General features: G+C 32.8%; 2 protein-coding genes across 4 annotated transcripts; one reads left to right on the forward strand and one right to left on the reverse strand.

The window, feature by feature from the left end:
• The first annotated feature begins 11 nt into the window (after positions 1 to 11).
• LOC130654771 (uncharacterized) lies at positions 12 to 11,565 on the forward strand. Of its 3 annotated transcripts, none has more exons than XM_057457386.1 (11): positions 12 to 169; positions 5,053 to 5,134; positions 5,302 to 5,338; positions 5,772 to 7,872; positions 8,520 to 8,624; positions 8,717 to 8,827; positions 9,411 to 9,500; positions 9,581 to 9,688; positions 9,963 to 9,997; positions 10,342 to 10,430; positions 10,518 to 11,565. In XM_057457386.1, the coding sequence occupies exons 2-11, from the start codon at positions 5,059 to 5,061 to the stop codon at positions 10,520 to 10,522; spliced, it is 2,757 nt and encodes a 918-aa protein (XP_057313369.1). In that variant the 5' UTR covers positions 12 to 169; positions 5,053 to 5,058; the 3' UTR covers positions 10,523 to 11,565. The 3 variants fall into 3 exon arrangements, with proteins under 3 accessions (XP_057313369.1, XP_057313368.1, XP_057313370.1); XM_057457385.1 differs by lacking the exon at positions 12 to 169 and adding an exon at positions 2,821 to 2,850; XM_057457387.1 differs by lacking the exon at positions 12 to 169 and adding an exon at positions 2,980 to 3,134.
• Positions 11,566 to 13,535: 1,970 nt separating this feature from the next.
• On the reverse strand, positions 13,536 to 14,151 carry LOC130654773 (huntingtin-interacting protein K-like). The gene has a single exon (XM_057457390.1). It carries the CDS (start codon positions 14,084 to 14,086, stop codon positions 13,718 to 13,720), a length of 369 nt encoding a protein of 122 aa, XP_057313373.1. The 5' UTR covers positions 14,087 to 14,151; the 3' UTR covers positions 13,536 to 13,717.
• Positions 14,152 to 14,212: the final 61 nt, after the last annotated feature.

Consider the following 14,212-nt stretch of genomic DNA (forward strand, 5'->3'; position numbering starts at 1 on the left):
GATACAAGCATGGCAGAGATTTTATACGGCAGACCGTACGATGCAGGACTTGAGGATAATCCATACGTGACAAAATCATTCTCAATTAGTGACGAATCCGAAGGCATCGAGTCCGGTCTAGTCCTCAAGACTGACAGACTGAACTATCTGTTCTGTCAACATTTTAAAGGTACCTGATGTGTTTTTGAATATAAGTCAGGTTTTTAGAAAGAGGAGTTAACCTTTGCTTTAGATTTTGTTTTACATTCACTTTTTTTCTTTCTTGTTTTGATGACTCAAAACAGGAAACCAATGCTCATCTTAAGATGAGCATTGGTGAATGATTTCCAAGTTAGGATGTGGTTTCCTATTTTTACTTTTTGATATATATCTATATATAAAAGTACGCACCAGCACACATATGGGCAGCACTGGCCACATATTAGATTGCGAATAATAAGCCCTCTTGGAAGAAATATTTACATTAGTGTTTAGCCCGTGGAAAAATCCACGGGTTCGGCTGTCCTTTTTATACCGCATTGCGTGCGTCTCGCTACTTGCGCAGCTAAGCTACCATTTTGCGTGACAGACAGACAGAGGTATACAGGTATTATAATATAGATATGTATTGGGACCCCCTCAAAAATATAATTGGTTAGCGTCACCCGACCTACTCACTTTGAAAGGCGAAAGTCGAGTCAGGGAGTCGGTAAAATTGCAAAAAATAAACCAAACAATCCATGGACAATCTTCAACACGCAACAAAATCCACCATTTACCTTTTCACCAGTCCTCCGAATTACGGTTGTTACATCCAAATGTTACTTTGATAGGGGACTGCACTGCACTACTCAGTGCTATATTTTCCTGCTTCGCATATATACAGCAATACAAGCGAAAACCATGGGAACGACGTTGACTGACAAAAATCAAACTTGAAACGGAAGCTAATAATACAGCTGGCGTACATTTAAAACAAATAACAAAATATGGCTGCGAAATAATAGTATTTTTGTAATTTTTGGTTTTCAGAGCGTATAAAAAGCAAACACCTTGCAGCATAAAATAATCTTTTTTTATAATATAGTTATAATATAGTTTTTATAATCAAACACACTTTTCGTTTATGATTGAAAAAATCGGCTCAATTATGATACATTGATTCCAAACACACATGGGTAAAAAACCTTAAAAACATCTTCATACAAAGCATAAACAAAGGTTAACTTAGTTAAGTTACATGTACTCTCATACAGCATTCTGACCATAGTCCTGCATTGCAGCATCTTCAAGTTTGATGAATTAAACAATGCTTTGACAAATTGAACAAAGCATAAAGTTAACGAACAACATTGTTATTCAGGAGCTTTTTTCTTGTTGTTTTAATTTATGTCAAACTGAACCAATCCTTTGTCTAATTCCAAAATATTTCATGTTAAATCAGAAAAAAACACATTATTTTTACTGTTTGAAAAGTTTTTTCTTCAAGTTGTAGGAATTATGAAGAAACTGAATCAACTAACCAAAAGATGTGCTAAACTTTTACAGTAACAAATTATTTTTTCCCCCAAAAACCATGGCAATGTTTTTTACAAAGTAGGTTCGAACAATTCGTTTATAGAAAAAGTTCATGCCACTATTGTTTATTTGCATCAAAAAGTAAAAAGAAAATGGTTAAAAATCTATTCATGTATCTAGTTTCAGAAATTGTAGCTAAAACATTGCCTCTGCACCAAGACTAATCAAATTTTATTTGAACTACTAACCTTATTTGACATTCACATTTGGATGATGCTATAAACACAAACACTTATTCAACTCACATAAACAATGCAAAAACGTTTTCAGTTTGTTTTGTTTTTCACAGTTTAATTGAATGATGTTGCCAAATGGAACAGCTTTCTTAAAAATAGCAATCTCATTCTCAGAACGCAGATAAAGTAGGAAAAAAATTGGGATAACCAAGACTGGGGGTTGACTTATTAAGTGAAAAATGTGACACGCTCATCAAAATTTGTTTTAAATTTCATTTTTGCTGTATAGTAAAAAAATACAATAAAATAATACACTCTTAAATGCCAAATGGCATTTAAGAGTGTTTTATCTTAAATCACTACGCTCACTTTGATCCATGAATAGATGTTTTGTTAAAGATTATATGAAAATTGAATAAAATTTTTCAGATTTTTTATAAAAATTCGTTTAACTGATTTCCTGTATAGAAATTACATGCAATTTTTATATAAATTTGCAATTAAATTCATGTTTAAATTACCATACAAAGTTTTTGTAGACAACACCGGCCTATTATACATAGGGGATATAAAAAATACAAACATAATGCTTTTGTGTTCTAAAATTCTTTAGCTGTTTTCAATTTTCACTGAACCTGCAATATATAATGGTTCAATTCATTTAGATATATTGCCAGTAATGTTTCCAAAAGTTGTTTCTGACAATCACTTTACCAGTCATATTACATATTGAAAGTTTTAACCTTGTGTTGGAGCAGTGCTTTTAAAAAGTGAAATTTATTAAAAAAAATTATGTTGTTTTAATCTTTATTATGCTCATCACATAACAATGTTCTAATTCTTGAAATAATTGAAATGTTTTCTTTTAAAACTACTAATTTAAAGAGTCGCCATGGAAACATATGAAAAGAAATTAGTGTTTTATCTGCTATTATTATTATTTTGTTAAGAAATAATCTTGAACTAGTTGTCTTATGTTTAAACTGATTAAATCACAAATGGTTGCCCATGGTTGTACAAGGATGGGATAGTAGTGCTACACAGTCCTTTTTAGTTTAAATGTTAAGTTGTACTCGAGAATTTTTTTAAAGGAAATATTATTATGCCAAAGACAAAGGTAATGCTCCTCACTGTAAAATAATTATGTTTTAAAATGACTATCTAAATTTTTAATTAACACCATGTAGGACATGATGTAATATATTTATCTATACACATGAATATTTATATTTTAGTTATTAAAAATTTAAACTTTAAAGTGTGGTGTTATAAATTATTTACAACACACATGTAGTCTGTTCAGAGTTTTTTTGCATTTGTGTTCATATTCCTAACAGCTGTAACATCAAGGTCAGTGATCAGGTGTTGCTGTTTTTTATTTGCACCAAAATTTTAAGAAATGTAAGTCTCTCTTTATTCACTGATTTTTATAGTATTTAAAACGTACAAATTTTAAATTACTTTAAATGTAAAATTATTATGCTTACTACAGTTAAATCTTTCTTCCTGGTCACCCCACCAGCAGGCAATTCTCCACCCAACCACTATTGATTTCACATGTGTTTTTAGTACAAACGCTACTGTGCAGCCACCTCAATGTAGCCAATGACTAATTTTTAAAGTAGAAATTGAAGAAAGTCTCAAAAGTCCTGGGAACTAAGTTATTAAATTAATCTTTTCCTGTTTAGCACAGTTTTGCCTAAAATATGCTACTAAATTTTTTAAGAAATGTTTTATTGGGTTTAACATCTCATTTTTAAGTTATAATACTTAATTCTTCACAAATATATTTATACACTTGTTGTAAGTTGTATTTCCAATGTTGATACACACATATCATATGGAAATCAGTTGATTTACTGGTAGGAGAGTTATTTTGGTGTAGTGGAAAAGAAGTGCACTGCTCAAGACAGCTAAAGAAACAAGATTTGATCTTTGGCTGTTATTCGAAGTGTCTTTGTAGGAGTGTTACTTTTTTCTTATCCTGTGATAAACAGTTTTGGCTGTATATATTTGTGATTTGGTAAATTTGAGGCAAAATTCAAACAGTTCAAGATAATTCATATCAAAAATTAAATATTTTTTAGCAATGTTCCACGAAAGATGGATAAATAAAACTGAGTGAAATTAGGCGAAGCACGAAAACTCTAATTGTAACATGCAAATAATGTCTGATTTTTAAAAATTAAGATATACAAAACTTTCTTTTTTTTTTACAAAAGTTATTGCCAAAAATTTATAGTTCACAAATTATCCAGGAAAACAATGTATGAAACATCTATACACCAGAAAACTTTTTAAATAAGCTGTTTTTTTTGTAATGACCATTTAGCTTTGTTTCAAACTAAGTATACGAGTCAACATGCAGTGTTGTAAAAAGCAAGTAACGACACGCATGATGTCATTGGGGATTCTATTTTAATTCCTGACACTTTTTTCACATTGTTTACAAAGTACCTTTACCACTGTGTTAACTCCCTTAAACACTACACCCCGGGTAGTTAACGGGCTTCAAACACAGTGCACATTTTACCATCAGTTAACCACTTCTCTTTTACCACCCTATTACTGCCTAAATATACTTTTAGTTTAGTACTAAGGAAAAGAATTAAACATTATGTTTTTATAGACGTTAAAGAAAATTATATATGCTAGTAAAAGTTTTATATGTAAACTCCTCCCTCTTTGGTTTCTTTCTCTTATTAAAAACAAATTCTTTGAAAAGTTGTACTAAAAAGTTGTTTATTATTGATGTTTGCCACAAGATCCAGCCTAAATGCTTTGTTATTATGAAATAGAGGGTAGGTTTTGTGGACACAGAGATAAATATTTAATGTGGGGTTGCATATTCTCATCTACTTTAAGCTGTTGCTTTTTTTTCTTTTTTATTACAGAATTTAATTTTCGTTTTGTTTTTCAAAAGTGAGAAGTAACTCTTTTAAAGGAAACAAAGAAGCTAACATTTTTTGGAAAGGTGTTTGGATTTCAGGGATTTATTTTGTGCAGCGATCGATTCTTGAATTTTTACTATTGCATTCTATTCTGTTTTTGTGTGTAGTTAGACTCTGAACAGCTTGAGAATAATTAATGTTTTCTTTTCAAAGAAGGAGTAATATTTCTTTTGCTTTTTAATAATTGAACATTGTGATTATATGCTTCTCTAACATTAGAACCCATGTGTTTGCTATCTTAATATAATGTAAATTGAAGTGTCTGAATTTCCTTGTTGAGTTTGTTGAAACTAAAATGAAGCAAAAAATAGTAGTCGTATACTGAACTACAATATCAAAATAAATGTTTTCTTATATATTTATTTTAGAACAAAATGTCAAGACTTCCTGCTCCTGGTTTTTCCAGGCTGAAGACACCTGGATTCACTCGCCCCTCAGCACCTCAACAAGGTAATAATAAATAATAAAACAGTTTGTACAATCTGATACTGCATCGTGTTCCATGTTAAGTTCTGAATAAACAAAGTTCAAATTTCTTCTGTGTCAATTGTGATGTGTACAAACTGACTGTTCAACATTTCATTTGTGAAGTTTTTTTTTAATTATGTTGTTTTTAGTAACTTCAACAGAGACACAAGATTATACTTTTAAAAGGTAAGTTTTTTGTAATTTGTTATTTAATTTGGGTAAAAAAACTTTTAAAATGTTTCTTCCATGATGATCACCATATTGCCATTGTTATTATAACAGTATATGAACTTACGGTAATCTTAATTTTCATACTTTATTTTTATTTGTTTTTTTTCGTATGTTTTAAGCACAAATTCTTCATGCAATTATGTGTAACTTCAGTAAATAAAACACCGTTTAAAATCTTGTTTTGATAATAATTTGATCTTCATGTTCTGTAAAGTCTTTATTACAATCACAATTCAATTTTATATATGAAGAGAATTCTCAGTTTTGCTAGATCAACATATTTACTCTACATGCCTAATGTTTGACTACAACAAGTAATGCATTAAATATTACACAGTTCACCCATGCTGTTCAAAAATAATTTGAATATTTTCATGTTTGTGTATAGACCACAAGATGTTACTGTACCTGTTTCAAGTATGGGTATAGCGCATAGTAAGCCTCACAACGATGCAGTAAGACCCAGGATGCCAATGAAAACATATGGACTTCCACCGACAAGTGTAAATTCTTTTCAGCATGGACCGACTCCTTATAATAGAAGTAGAGCTAATGTTAGTCAAATACCTTATGTTGGAAAAAAAAGAGTCACAGGAGTACTGAAAGCACCAGAAAGTAAGTTATCGAGACATCCACCTCATCAACCAGTTTCACAAAACCAAACTCATATGTCGGTGCAGAATAATGTTAATAATGGAACTGAACAGAAACCAATCAGACGGCAACTAATTCCTGAAGGGAAGTCACAGCCCACACAGCCCAAACTTACACAGCCCAGAACTCACGCAAACAAAGAGAGACCTAAGTCATGTTTAGTGCAGCCTAGAGGGTTCGCTGTGAAACCTTCAAATGATCCCGGAAACTTATCGGGTGGTAGAGGTTTATCTCGATCACTGCAGACGTTACCACAAGGCTTAGTAAAACCTAGGGGTGCTAAGAAAGAGACTTGGTCAAACAGAAGTGCGTCACAAGAGAATTTAATAAGTGAGCCCAGAAAAAGACCAACGTCGGTAATGGCTCAAGCAAGAGGTAGCACGGAAACTTTAAATAGTCGTATTGCTGCATCAACTGGCTCTCTCAATAAATTCGGTGCACCAAGTGGTCTGTCAAAAAATATTGGTGCACCGATTAGTACAGTAAACAAGTTCGCTGGAAAAACAGGAAGACCTAGAGTGTCCACATTAAATAATTCACACAACAGTACTGTCAATATATCAACGCCGTGCCACACAACACAGCCACCCGGTAAAGAACATTTAAAACATTTAAAAATTAGTCCTATCGGCAATAGCGAGGACCCCGACTCGACTTTTGATGTATCACAAACCATTCAAACAAATAATGCAGCGAATGAGACGAGAATAGTGGAAGACAAAAATCATAACGAGACATCAGTATTCGATTCATCTAACATGCAATTCACTGCTCCTGTCAGTGACTTGAATGCAACGTACAACAGAGCCTCAATTTTGAATAAAACAGAAATTATCTCAACCGATTCAAACGAGAGTCAGTTTGAGAATGTTGAAAGTGATAGTAGCGTAGTGAATGCATCTGATGTTGGTACAGAAGAGAACGATGGTGTCGAATCTTTAGATCAAACACGTGTTATACACTCACAATATTTCGATGAGACTAGAACAATTCATCATGTGGATGATAATAACGAGTTTAACGAATCAAAAGACTTTATTGGGAACGAGACCATGCCTAAAAATCTTGGGGATGACACCCCTTATAAAACCAATTTAAACGAATCTACTTTAGAAATGTCGGAGAATTCTCCCTTCACTGAAGACATACTTAAAGTAATTGCCGCTATATCAAGTAATTTAAACACTCGTCCAACCGACGTGGTTACTGTAACTACTAGTCCTTTGAAACAGTCAACGAACGTTAGTACTTTGAACAAGTCAGTGACAAAAAAATTAGAACTTACTAATGAAGTGTCTTTGTCTGATGAACTGAGCTTTGCTGAGACACATTTTGGTACGCCAAAACAACAACAGTTGGAAGATTTTCATGAGGAGGTTCCGCACGAAAAAGAATTTTCTGAGACGCATGAAATTTTGCAGCACAGAGAGGAATTCGATCATTTTAAAGTTAGAACTCTAAGTGAAGATGTGATAGAAGAAGACTGCGAAAGAACAAACGTGAAAACACAATCTATGCTTAGTTCTCCGACCACGCCCAATCGTAATGAATTGGGTCAAGAATTTAATTTTAGCCACCCTGCTAGGTGTAACACCGTATCTCTTGGTGTTCTCTCCCGTGGTGGCTTTAAAGATGGAAAGTTCTCCAAACTAATAAGACGTAATACTTTCGCATCGCAGGATTTAACTTCAAAATTTCGCGTCCCCAAGGAGATGAACTTAACAGAAACACTTGAAGGGAACATAGTTATGGATAATACGTCGTTTTTGCATTTTTCAAACGATGTTCGGTCTATGAAGACACAGCTATTAAAGTTAAAAAGAACTCTACTAGAGGTACGTCTCCCTAATTTGTTGTTGTACTGTTTCTACAGGGTTGCTATACCTCAAAGCTTCTAAAGTCTCCATTTTAAAGGGTCCTCAAAACTCACATTCTCACTAAAATAGATTTTGTTTGCGCTTTTCTTTCCAAATCTGCAAATTTTAATTAGTATTGTGGACTAGGTTGTCACATGTTTTAATTTTCAACATGCAAAGAGATGCTACATGTGTACGGTAACAATTTGATCTTCACTAGTGACATTAAAATCTCTTCAAATGTTTCTTTCAAAGTGCGCGAAGTTGTGGTAATAAATTTCAGACTGGAAAAGTTACTGTTTGTTTACTAGTAAGCTACCATTTTTGTGGCAATTTGATTGGTCAAAATTATAAAGTTAGCGCGAAATGTTAGCTGCATTTTTACACAGGGAAATTTCTTATTAAAAGCATGCATATTTAGGCTGAACATTTAACTACTTTGTCACATTGATCCGCCGAATAAAAATCAGTCTTGTACAAGGTTAAAATTATCACTGAGTATACCTGGACATGGAATGTAAACACTTACCAACTAACAAATTTCATATTAGAAAAAAGTTTTGGAAATGTAAAACCCTAATTGTGCGAAGAAAAATGACTAGATAATTTTTTAAATCTTTTTTTAGGCTGACTGTCCATCTCCGTTAATGAAGATGCCTCTAAAACGATCGAACTCGTGCGTTGTTCGAAACACTATGGACGCTCCACCCTTGTCTCCTCGCACCTGCATGGTAAGCATTCAACAATAAAAAACATTGCACTGAGTGAGATATGCCACAAATGTAATATGTCAGTATATGTAAGTGAACTCACTATTTTGTAGTCAAGTCCTATGGCAGTGGTTGATCCGCTAGTCCAGTCAGAAGCAAACGCCACGATGAAAGAAAAACAAGTCAGTGCTGAGAAAGAAGATCAGTTGGCTGCTATAACTAATGTAAGTGTTACTAAACGGAACTTAACAATATCATGTGATATTTTATTCGACATTTTTCAAACATTTAGCAAACCCGTACGCAACAAGTACTCGGAAATTTTACTATTTTGCAAATGTTTCGTTTCTGGGTAATGCCCCAATGCATTCCTAACGCCCTTAAAATGAGCTTTATGTTACACACTTATCAATTATATGCATATATGCATGCACAATCCAAAATATGCTATTCAAGAAGATTAATTCTTTTGAATCAGTCATGTCGAGATATTATTTTTATGAGACTACAATGTTAATTTATTTCAGGAGTGTTTATCGAGGTAGCCTCAATTAAACTTGCTTATGAGAGGCTGGCCATTATTTTTTTTTAACTACAATTTTGCGAAGTTAATTTTAAATAGAAAGTCATTTTCAGTAATTTCGCAAAGATTAATTTTCGCGAATTGATCTTTTCGGAAATTTCCGAATAGACAAATTTTCGCAAAAATGGATATAGTTTTTGAAATTCGCAAAAATTAATCTACGCAAAAATTAATCAACTTAGGTACGTCATATGATGTATGTTGTTTTGAAATATGTCTTTTAGAAATTTCAAGACGCTCTTAGACGAATTGAAGAAATGGAGAAAGAGATTGATTGTCATAAATACACAATAAAATTATTGCAAACACAACTTGTAAGTGTTCTGTTTTCTTACTTTCTTGTTTTCTAAAATAAATTTGCCAATTTCCTCATCTATCCTTCCTCTCTTCTCAGGAAAAGAACGAACAAAATGAGATGGATATACTGGAAGAAAATATCATCCTTCGTGAAGAAGTAGGACATTTAACAGAACGTTTGCAGAAACTTAATGAAAATGCAGTGGTAAGTTAGTTATAGTAATTTTTAGGAAGTGTTTAGTTTTGATGAGTGTGGATAGGGTGCAAAACAATGGGTATATTTCGTAGGAAGTAAAGAGAAATGATAAATAAAAAAAATAACGACGCAGTTTTTAAATATCTTTTCTAAGAATTGCGTTTTGTCCGATTAAGGTGGGTCCTCCTCTTCACTGCTCATTCGGCCTTTGTTTTGCTATCTGATCTGACCTTTACTTTTAAGCCGAGACGTGGCTTAGCGACATATTAATTTTCTTCTACAGGGTGAAGATGGAGAAAAATTGCTGTCGTCTGGAAGGTAAAACTTATTTTCATCTTGTCTAATCATTATTATTATTATTTTTATTATTACGAATATTTATACAGGATATAGCCACTTGGAAACACTGTTATCAATGTGGGCCTGTGTTCGGAATGTATACATTAAGTATACACCGGTAATACCTACCCAATTTCCCTCACATGTCATGGGTTGACCCGTAGCTGTGGTAAAGGCACTTGCTAACCATGCCCGTGCTGTGGACCGAACCACGGACCTTCTGATTGCCAGACGAACTTCATACCCACAAGGCCACACGCCATCACGCCACACGCCATCACGTTTTGTTTTAGATATATAACTAATATTTTCTATTTTCTTAGTTATAAAGAAGAATTCGATCTCGCTGAAATGAGTTCTTCGTCTCGTAAAGTTGTCTTGCAGCGCCTTTACTCAAATGACTCAAATACAGGTGAGTTTAAACAGAGATATTGTAGAATGATTGACCACGTTAAAAATCCTACTGATGAAATTAAATATTTTGTTTTTTGTTTCTTAGATTGATTATCGTGGGATTCGTCACCTGCTAGATTAAAATAATTAAATTATTTCTACATTTTTCCGTTTGACACTGTCTTAAGCGTACTAATTTTCACGCTCTGCAAGTTTCACAAATTATACCTATATTTCTCACAATACACCTTCCCTAATATGTCATATTTCAAAACGTTAGAGCTGTTGATATTTTTGTCATCTCTAATGTAAATTTACATCTCAATTCGATCTCATTTCACATCGAATTTAAATGCTCTAATATCTTTCGAAAAGTTGAATATATTGAGTACCACCTTACAAAAAATATTTGAGACGAAGCTGCGATTCAAGTAAACTTATTTCGGATCAGTATGCAAATACCCATTTGCGAAAATGAGTACGCGTAAATTTGTATAATATGTATGATGTCTGAAAGTAAAGACATGCATAGTGCGGCTTTCATACTCAAAAACGTGTAACGTCGACAATTTTTCTTAAAAAAAAAACACCTACAAAATATGCCAGCAAAAATTGCTTACAAATTACCCACTTGCGAATATTTATACTCATTAAATTTGTTATTCCAGAAAATAAATATTCTAGTTCTACTTGCTAAAAAAGTATAAATGTACGCTTAAGATATTTTCTCTTTTTTTTGTTACTCTTCTTGCAAGCCTTATGTTTTTTTGCCTGACTCTAATGGTGTGTAAATAAAACACTTAGTGGAACACCTTTTTTTTATGACAATTTAGAACTTATAAGAATATTTATATATTTGTTTATTTAAAACAAAAAATTCGCAATTGGGGCATGAGTTTATGTGCACCAATAAAATAAAATTTTGTGGTAAAACTAAGTTAGATATAATTTGTAAAAAAATGAATTTTATACTAGATTTTTAAAATTCCAGTTGCAATGCTAACTTGGTTAGGTGTATTTCTGGTAATTCTTATACTTTTGTTGCCATTTTTAATAAAGTATTTACTCCTTAAATTTTCTGGAAAAAGAGGTTTTGTTTCGTCTGTCAAATTTTAGGAGAAAAAAGAACGAGCAATTTCTTATAATTAATATTTTTATTTAAATATTTCTGTCTGCTTCATTCTGTTTACACCTCAACTCTACCGTTGGTATGGCGAAGTAAAAATGCTCGGTCCGAAATGCGTTGATGTCAAAAAGGTACATTTGCGAATTCCATTTAGGTTACTCCGTGAATCGTAGACTTAACCCTACGAATACAGGGATACCTTGTGTACTAGTAACAGAAAAGTATGGAAACTTTTTCGCCAATTAAATTTTAGTCCCCCGCAAAAACGTGAAAGTACAGCATGCTGGGTTTTTTCATTGTTTGATCCGCGAATGCGCTACTTATGTAAATCCCTTTTAAATAACTGCGCTATGGATTTTTTAAAGGTTACTGGATTAAATCTTGCGTGATTATTTTTTACGGGTTTTTCCAATTTTACCTTAACCCTTATATATGCTGGTCTATTTTTGGGGCACATCAATGCTAAGGGGAAGGTCAACCCCCTCTTTCTGTAATTTCTAAAGTTGTCCTTTAATAAGACATAAAACTTACCACAAGTGTTTCCCAGACCTTAAGTAATAACTCGGTCGAAAATTCCTGATGTCAGCAGTTTTACTAATGATGTCATCAAATTTGATAAAATATGGTAAAAATTAGATTAAATTTGAGATTTGTGAAGTATAATTGCTTTGTATTTTGTCACACCAATGTATTAACATATACTTAGAAGTCCTTTCAGCTAAAAAAAAAAAAAAAAAAATTGTACAGGAAATTTTCGGGAAAGACTTATTTAGAAATTGCGGAACTAATAAGAGCAGATACATTATTTAAATCTTACCTCCCACTTGGTAAAAAGTTGTGTAGAAATCTTTTTTTATCATTCGTTCATTCGCAAAAACATGCTTTTGCAAAATTTTTGTCCGAAACCGGATTACAAAAAAGTATCTCGCTAATTATAATTCTGGGGGTTTTCAATCCAGAAAGTACGGTATTTTGTCCGCATTAATCAACCCTATTCGGAGATGACTACTTTTCGGGTTCGGAAAAAATTATTTTTCTAATTTTATCATTTAAAGTTAAATTTTCTGTGTAAAAGGCCTTGTAAAAGTTTTGAAGTCTGGCCTTGTTCGGAAAAGAGGCTAATCATGTAATGTTAGAAAGCTATGAAATCCTTAACCGTAATAATACCACAACGAAAATTATACCAAATTCGATTTAAATACCATTAACTAAAAAAAAGCCCATGTTTTAAAAACCAGAAACATTTGGGAAAATTTTTAATTATGGAATCGGAGAAACTTTCGCCTTTTTTGGCCTTTTTCGCGAAATTTTCAAAATGGCCATTCACGAAAGTTTATTCAGTACAAACTTTCTAAATTGTCGATTCGCAAAAGATTATCCACTAAAATTAAAAAAAAAAAATTGCTGGTTTTAAAAGTTATTTCTTGACTCGCCCTCACTTGGCTTGCCCTCCCGATACAACTGGCGCTGGGAACGAGATTGAAATAAACTTAGAAATAAACAAAAGCAATGATGTTTCAAATGTATGTCTTATAACCGAGTTATTGGTGAAGAAGACGATGCGTGGGAGCCGTAAGAAGACGAGCCTAGAAATGTGTTTGGTCTGTTTTGTGATTTTGACAATGAACCCAGTTTGTAAATAGAGTTTTTAAATACTATTGGAAAGAAAATTACATTGTTAAAAAAACACTTTTTCATAAGAAATATAGGCCACTTTTTTATAGGAACATAAAAAATCACGAATCGCGAAAGTTTATCTCGCCAAAACTTTCCAATTTCAGATTTCACGAAAGTTTACCTCGCGAAAATGTTTTTTAATTTGTAGATTCGCGAAAATCTATCCAAAAAAATTCGCAAGTTTTTGGACTTGCAAAAGTTTCTCTCACGAAAGTTTCTCCGAATAAAGTACCTCAAAACAGACAAGTAAAGGTTAATTCACTTGAAACCTTAAAGGAAAGACACTGGTTTGTGTCAAGCGATGGCTGATAAAGATCAAACTACAAATGGACGAATATTATTTTCAAAATAAAACTTTAAAGTCAGCGCCACATATAAACAATTATATCACAAAATTGTCGGACTATTCATTTAGCTGATTCTACAAATCTTCATTTTCGTATTTCGGCTCATGTCTGAACAACAATAGAATAGCTGTGGAGCATTCGATAGGATTTGGCATTTTAATTGGTTAACGCAATAAGCGCCTGTTCTACGTCACCACTAGCTTCTCTTAATTTCCTTTCCGCTATACTTTGTGAAACTTCCATTTCTTTTACTATCAGTTCAATATCTTCTTTTTTTACTTTCACTTGGGACAGTTCTTTTTCTCTCGCAGCTTTCTTTTTTCCTTCTTCACTCCGCCTTCCTTCAATAAGTGATATCGCATTTCCTATATCTTGGTTGTTTATTTCCTTATCTTCTTCATAATCGGTTATTTTTTCCAGGTCAGCACAAGCAGCCTTGTCATGTTTTTTTTCTTTAGTTTGCGGTTCTTCAGTCGCGTTTTCAATTTCGCCATTCACCAATTCACCCTCGGTCGTGGTAGCCATATTTGTATACTATTTCACTGGATATTGTATTTCAAATTACCTGCAATTTTTAAAAAAACAAACACGGGTTAAATTCAGGTGCAAGTGTCATAGAAAATACGAAATTTCTTGATACCAATATACACT

The sequence above is a fragment of the Hydractinia symbiolongicarpus genome, chromosome 8 (genome assembly GCF_029227915.1).
Source record: "Hydractinia symbiolongicarpus strain clone_291-10 chromosome 8, HSymV2.1, whole genome shotgun sequence".
Lineage (NCBI taxonomy): Eukaryota > Metazoa > Cnidaria > Hydrozoa > Anthoathecata > Hydractiniidae > Hydractinia > Hydractinia symbiolongicarpus.

What these genes read in the sequence shown, in the direction of transcription:
- LOC130654773 (XM_057457390.1), bottom strand. Translation starts at nt 14,086, where the DNA reads ATGGCTACCACGACCGAGGGTGAATTGGTGAATGGCGAAATTGAAAAC.
- LOC130654771 (XM_057457385.1), top strand. An exon ending in CAAGATTATACTTTTAAAAG is followed by an intron (nt 5,339 to 5,771) that starts GTAAGTTTTTTG and finishes GTTTGTGTATAG; the next exon opens with ACCACAAGATGTTACTGTAC. An exon ending in TAAAAAGAACTCTACTAGAG is followed by an intron (nt 7,873 to 8,519) that starts GTACGTCTCCCT and finishes ATCTTTTTTTAG; the next exon opens with GCTGACTGTCCATCTCCGTT.